The 6,995-nt window shown below is 43.0% G+C and overlaps 1 protein-coding gene across 6 annotated transcripts in view; it reads left to right on the top strand.

Annotated features, from left to right (window-relative positions):
- Positions 1–3,893: 3,893 nt before the first annotated feature.
- Positions 3,894–6,995, top strand: part of LOC116393426 (kinesin-like protein KIF21A) — a 30,073-nt gene continuing 26,971 nt past the window's right edge. For all 6 annotated transcript variants that reach the window (XM_031865760.1, XM_031865761.1, XM_031865765.1 and 3 more), the window contains exon 1: positions 3,894–4,293. In XM_031865760.1, coding sequence (XP_031721620.1) covers positions 4,250–4,293 — 44 coding nt within the window. In that variant the 5' untranslated portion in view covers positions 3,894–4,249. The remainder of the gene's footprint in view (positions 4,294–6,995) is intronic.

Genomic DNA, 6,995 nt, shown 5'->3' on the forward strand with positions numbered 1-6,995 from the left:
CACCAACCACCCCCCCACCAACCCCACCCTCCCTCCTACCCCCCGGCCCCCCCCCCCCCCCCCCCCCCCCTTCTGTGTTGACACAAAACAAACTTGTGCGTCTGCTGTGCGTGCCAGATGCCTGCTGGGAGTCTGCTTTGTCAGCAGTGCTCTGTGGGTCCTTTTTGGGTGCACATTATGGCAGGATGCTACAGGACAATAGGCTAACACGTTATGCTAATTTACTCAATATATAGAATACTCCACATGTTATTATGATGAAATACACAAGACCTTACTGGGTTTTATTTAATTAGTGTATGACAACATAGGGCTAATATTCAGTAGTAGTACAGTTAGAAGTCAGGCAGGTTCATTTTTGGCCACTTGAGCACGTCGGTTTGCCTCATCACTAATGGCGGCATACATCTTTGGCTAAACACGCAGGAACAGAATGAATTCGATCGGTTTCTCTCATTTAGCCCACGTGTTTGTTACCGGCAACTCGTCCGGAGTTGTGATACTGTGAAATCTGCGATTTGTTACATGAGCATCATTTTAGTTCTGATCAACAAAAGTACATCTGTACTGTGTGTTCTCATGTGGCGGTTCTAAGCTGTGGTTGTGGCTGCTTTCACAGACGTGTGTGTGTGTGTGCGTGTGCGTGTGTGTTTTGCCAGATTGTACTGAGGGAAACAGAAGAGAGGATTATGGTTTATGGAGTTTAATTTCTAAGGTTCTGTGCATTGAACTGGGCCTAAAGATACCAAGAAATACAAATTATCACTGCATTTTAAAAGCAAAAAGCACCCCAAAAAATTAAATGTGTGTAAGCACTTTTGGACCATGACTATGGTGGAATCTGAATGTATTTGCACCACACGCAGGACTCAATCTGAAGCTTGAGCGACTGCCACGGTGTAATATCGAAGTCATTTCGCTTTTTATTTGTAGTTTTTTTTGGGAACACCACTATTTTGTTATTACGCCTCTTGTTTGGTTGATATAGAACATAGAACGGACAATCAGTCACATCATCCGCAGAGTGCAAACAAGTGCTCTGCTGTGTTTGAAACCACGCCTTTGCCTTTGTTATTGTCTGCAGAGAGATGAGTAAATGAGTACCGGTTTCAGGTAAATACACCTGCGCCAACTGCTTTGTTGTGGAACCCGTGATGTAAATAGTCGAGTGCACACGTCTCCCTCAGGCCTTTTTGTTATTAGTCTGAGCTGGGGCTGCATCCAAAGTGCAACATCTTTGTGCCCCCATTGAGATGTTTGCAACCTCCCCCTTTTTTGGCTTTTAGTGTACAGTTCAAGAAGAAGGACTCGTGTCCATTTGGAAGCAGCCCTGCTCTGCTCAGGATGACGGCTGCTAGGTTAGAGAAGGACAAATATAGATTTTATTCCCCCCCACCAAAATGTGACTGAAAAAGTAACTAATTAGAAATATAAATTTTAACGCACCTTTAATATCTTAAGGGGTAATAATAACTGGAATGCTCTCTGATGGTCTTGTATTATAATCTGGACTGCAAAAATATTATATTTTTGCTTTTATTTCGCCTCGCAAGAGAGCGTCACACTGGCAGGCCTTTTTCAACAGCGTTCAGCACTGGAGTTTGTGACCTGACATAAGTTGTCCTAGTCAGTCAGACTCGGTTGACAGGAGGCCAGACGAGCCGCTGAATGACACACGAGTCTGTCTAGTGAGGTCAGCTCAAGAGCAGACGGTGTCTGACATCCATAGGCACGACCGTAGCTTTAATAGTTAAAGAAAAGAGTCAGAAATATAACTAGTTTGTCTTGAGGATGGGATAATGAATGACGAGGTGCCATTTTCCCAGCATACTTCATGCTTCGGTATAGCTTAGATCTTTATTTTTTTTTTCTGCCAAAATTGTGTTGTTTTTTTTTTTATCTATTTTCTTCTGGTTTGAGTTACGCAATAAGGATATTTGGTTACTGCTTGTTCTCTCTAATGATTATTCAAGCTCGGTACTGTACCTGCTTAGCACACCAAACAGACAAAGTTAGAAAACTAGTGAACATGGGGCGAGTCGAACATGTAGCTAGAAGCTAAATAGCCAGATATTTGCCTCATGAGTTGGTTGGTCAACAAATATGAGCTAAAAGCGTATTGGATATTGGATTTACACGACTTCAAAAGGAACGCTAATGTTGCTCTTTGTCTGCTGGATGCGTGGATAGCGTAGGCTGCACATAAGACAGGCCATTGTTTGCTAACAAGTTAGCAATATCAGCTAGTTAGCATTCAGCTTATGCTAGCTTGTTACTGTAAAGCTAGTTTCTGCTGCCCCCAGGTGGCTAAAAATAGTTATTGCAGGTACAATATTCCCAAAACATAGTAGTTTTTCATGTCTGAAGGTGGTTCTGGGCTAACTACAAGATAAAGATCTTTTAACATGGCACCTCATTATTTCTTACCCCGTTCAGGAAGCAGTTCAGATAGCTTCCTCGGCAGTGAAGTTAGGCCTTCAGTGGCTATACCCCGCAGTGTACTGTAACGACACCCTAACTGACACAACTTTGATACTGAAAGGTTCCCCTCCTAGATTCCCTTTTGTAAGTAATCAATTGAATGTATCCATTATGTATGATAAAGCATCTCTTATGGCGGTTATGAAGACAATGAATACATGTGGCCGGGTCATACAGGTTCCCCTCTGGTTCGATAATTGATCATTTTTATAATTGTGTTGACGGTGCATGTGACATTATTTTATCAGAACCACGTGGTGGCGTGTGAATTGGGATTTACTGTACATGTGGTGTATGAACTGGGATAATAAGAAGGAAAATGTGACCACGAGTACAGTAGTTCTCAAAACCGGGGATTACTACACTTTGTAATTACTTACAGAATTACAGTTCGCAATCAAAACTCCCAGACATATAACTATTTTATATTTTTAACTTCTGGAACTTCCTTTCTTTGGATCTCATTGTGCATGTGTAGGAATCCGTATTCTTTAACCTTAGAACCAAGAGAGGTACATCGGCATAAAGGTGATCTGTATAAAAAAAAAAAGAAATCATGTGCTAAGGTCACTTTATGTTGAAAGATGAAGATGTATTTTCTTGTTAATAAAAACAATACAGTGCAACCTCGAAAGAAATGGGCCTTGTGCGTTTGTTCACCATCAGAATTTACACCATTTTAGGTTTCAGTCCCTTCAAATAAATGATGATGTGCTCAGAGTAGCTAGAGGCTTTTATCACATATGAATGTTTAACATCCATTTTTACTTATTTTTTTGCATACTAACGCTTAAAAACAGTAGTATACTGCATACAAATAGTATGTAGTATTAAATTGTGACACAGCAATTTAGTAAGTGAAGCCATCTGCTGGTGAAGAAGACACGTTACATCAATGAGCCCTAAAGTGCAATAACAAGAATTGACCACAAGGTGGCAGCCACGTTCCTCTATTTGCATACACCTTCAGTGCGTCATCTTGTCATTTCAATTGGAAATATCAGAAGGACATTCAAATTGAATTGAATGGCCTGATTTTTTTAATTTATTTTTTATGGCTCCAAATTGTAATCTGTGGCAGTAGACCGGATATAATTATTAAAGGAACAGGCTGCATATTGTCCTTGAAAGATCTGATGTTAAATTTTAAAAATAGATTAAATTAAATAACGAATACAAAAAACTGCAAAACAAAGAACTGACCAAAAATGAAATGCCTGAAAAAAAAATTAAAAAAGGTGTGAAGTTGAAAACATTAAGTTGATTAAAGAATATATTTCCCTCACAGAAAAAATAAAAATAAAATAGTATCCATCCATGTCTATTGCTATTATTATCGTTTATTCCCTTGAGTAGTGAGTCAGGTTGCCCCCCCCTCCATTGGATTGGTATAGCTCAGGATAAGGGGGAGGAGTTTGGTTACGTCCTCCGTCTCGAGAGCCGCACGCCAAGTGGATCCCAGCTCTCTGCCCCGGGTACAGCGGCAGAGACGATGCCTCTGGAGAGGTGACCGCCGGCGGATCCCGAAGCACATTTCCCCAGCAAATATGGAACACAAAAAAAAACAACCTGACCACAATTAGCTGCTCCATCTCATAAAACATGGCGCGGAGGAGGCGGTGAGAGCTCAACATAGAAGCGCTTTCCCGGGGAAGGAGGGAGAAGAGGGCGGACCACGGCGCTCCTCTTGTCTCGTAAGAGGATAAAGAAAAAGGGAAAATCAAGCTATTTATAAGCGGAGCGATCGGACGATCCACCCGGCGACACCATGAGCGGCGGGCCGGATGAGAGCTCGGTGCGCGTCGCCCTGAGGTAAGGATGCAGACCCCCCGCCCCCCCTCCTCTTTCCAAAGATGCTCACACCTGCTACACAACCATGCACGTGTCGTCCCTGCTTTTATTCTCGCGTGCATTCATCCTTCACCTCCACTCCCATGCACTTTAATGCCCATCGCATGCTTCTCACAGCACATACAGACCAGTGGCTCATGATCACGTGAGCTTCTTTTGTTAATACCTACACTGCATGGTATAGTGGATTTATGAATGAAGACCTCACGTCTGAGGGGATTAGGCCAAGAGAAAGCCTGCAACAGTGTGTCACCTGCAGGCAGCACAACACAGACTCTGACATTTTTGTCAATATAGGGTATACTTATTTTGGTTGCCACAGGTTAATACAAGGCAGATGTGTTGACTGCATTCGATCTCATTGGTTTTCAGGGATTTTAAACTCGGGGGCAGGTGCTTTTTCTTTGTGTATGTGTGTGTGTGTGTGTGTGTTGGAAAGACAACCTGAAAGGTCATGTGAACTGGATCAGTGGAAGAGAGAGAGAGGGGACAAAAGCTTGTTCCCATATCACGTTTCTCTTCCCTCGCTCTGCCCCGGCTTGTTGTTGTGCATTCACACTTTGACCCAGGAGTCTCGTGTTCTCTCTCTCATAGATAATAAAACTATATCTGTCAGTATATCCCATCATGCACTCTGGTTCTTGGGTGCCATAGAGTCTCATCAATAAGATTTCATTTGTCTTGTGTCCTTGATTAGTAAAGTTGCCAAACACACACGGCTACAGAAAGGTGTGTGTGTGTGTGTGTTTGAGTGGAAACTACCTGCTATTGTGTCTTCTTAGAAAGCTCAGGCTTCATTCATTATTTGCAGAGCTCTGTTGTTTTGTTTGCCAGCTGGGTTTCACCTTTAGTCCCATTGATCTGCAGTCGACTGTTCACCGGTTTATTCTTTTGTTTCCCTTCCTTTCCTCCATTGATCTCGTCACTCCTTCATTTGGCGGCACAGTCTCATCATGTGATACCACAGAACTACGATCAATGCTTGTTTTTGCTGCGGCGAAGATCTTTTAATCCTGAGTCAGGGTCTGATCGGAGGCAGAGTCAGCAGTTCAGAGCCTCTGCTGAGGTCAGCTGTGGCACGTGAAAGTGCTCTGTCACTGATCCCTTAGTTTATACACACACACACACACACACACAAGGTGATCCGCTTCCTGTCACCCTTTAGCTCACAGAGCTCCCTAATCTCCCAGTACGCTGTGTGTCTTATTTGCTTGAGTGAGTGTGTTTCCACAGCAGACATTTGGACTTAAAGTCAGAGAAGCTCAGGTGGAGCTGATAACACCAACAATGAGATTTTCCACTCCGCAGCAGGGGAGCCGGGCATGTGCAATAAATACCAAGACTAAAAGGCACTACCTGCAGTAAGTTAGCGGCTAGTGGTGAACATAGTGGAGCATTTACTCACATGTACCTGTCCTATGATCATGCATGTATTGTATCTGTGCTCAGCTGGTTATGGGTGTGGCCGTAACCTGCAGATATTTGTTCATACACTTGCTAACGTGATTTCTTTTCTGCTGAGATTTTATGGCAAAATACTACATCCAGCCGATGAAGAGGGGCCCTTAAGGAAACTCCTTTTTACTTTAGGTTTCATCGATTTTCACTTGATGATCTCTGGACGTCAGTCGCACCTTTTCGTCTGCTTATTAAATCACAGATTTCGTCTCTTTGAACATCAAACGGCAGCTTCGTGTCGGTGTTTTCCCAGCTCGATTAATTGCCGGGGCAACATCGTAATTACTTGGAGCGTGTGGTGGACTTGAACTTCAAAGCATCTGAAAGGCTCTAATAGTTTAGGTAGCTGCGTGTGTGTGTGTGTGTGTGTGTGTGTTTGTGGTAATCAGCTAGCAGGTTGCCAACCAGTACCTGCCTCAGCCTGTAAGGCTAATGCTGTCGTTAGCAAGTTCCTAATCCCCCTCCAGAGCTATGAAATGCTTCTTTATCCTTTTTTTTTTTTTCTTTTTTTTTCCAGGCAGAAGAAGAAAGAAATGGTGTCTGGGGCCTGAACAGAGGGAAGGTGTTTCTGGGACGTTTTGTTTTGTTTTTTTTTGGTGTCATTTTGATTTATAACTGGAAAAGATGATGTAACTCAAAAGTCGACTTGCTCTTTAGAAGTGTGCTTGCCTCTTCATGGCTCTTCAGTGAGATTATTAGACGTGCGCTGGCATCTGTGTTTTTGACGATTAACGCGCCTGACAGCGTACAGATGGCTCACTTCAGTAGCACATTGTTGGATGATTCAGCAAACACACACACACACACACACACAGAGTTAGTGTTTTCTGGGTTATCCCCCTGTGTGAATGTGTTCCAGATCTCTTTCCTTACGTAACAACCCATATGTTTATTGCGTCCCATACTCGATACAGGAAGTTAACGATTTATCCAGGAAGTGAGTCATGTCGCAGACTTTGCCTGAAGGAGCCACTCATGTGTCTTATTAGAATATGTCAATGTCCTTGAAGTGCAGCTTTAAATAATTCATGAAATTAAGTGGTGAGGAATCGGGTTTCTCTTCCTCTTTAATTAGATGCGTACACTTCCGCATCACATATGCTGCAGGTTAGTGAATCAGGACGCCGGTCACCAGCTTTTACTCCTTCACTCACGTCCAGACTGTCTGACTTCCATTGGATCGTATCAGGTGTCTGTCAGATACA

This window comes from Anarrhichthys ocellatus, unplaced genomic scaffold, assembly GCF_004355925.1.
Source record: "Anarrhichthys ocellatus isolate YVR2014 unplaced genomic scaffold, GSC_Weel_1.0 scaffold33, whole genome shotgun sequence".
Lineage (NCBI taxonomy): Eukaryota > Metazoa > Chordata > Actinopteri > Perciformes > Anarhichadidae > Anarrhichthys > Anarrhichthys ocellatus.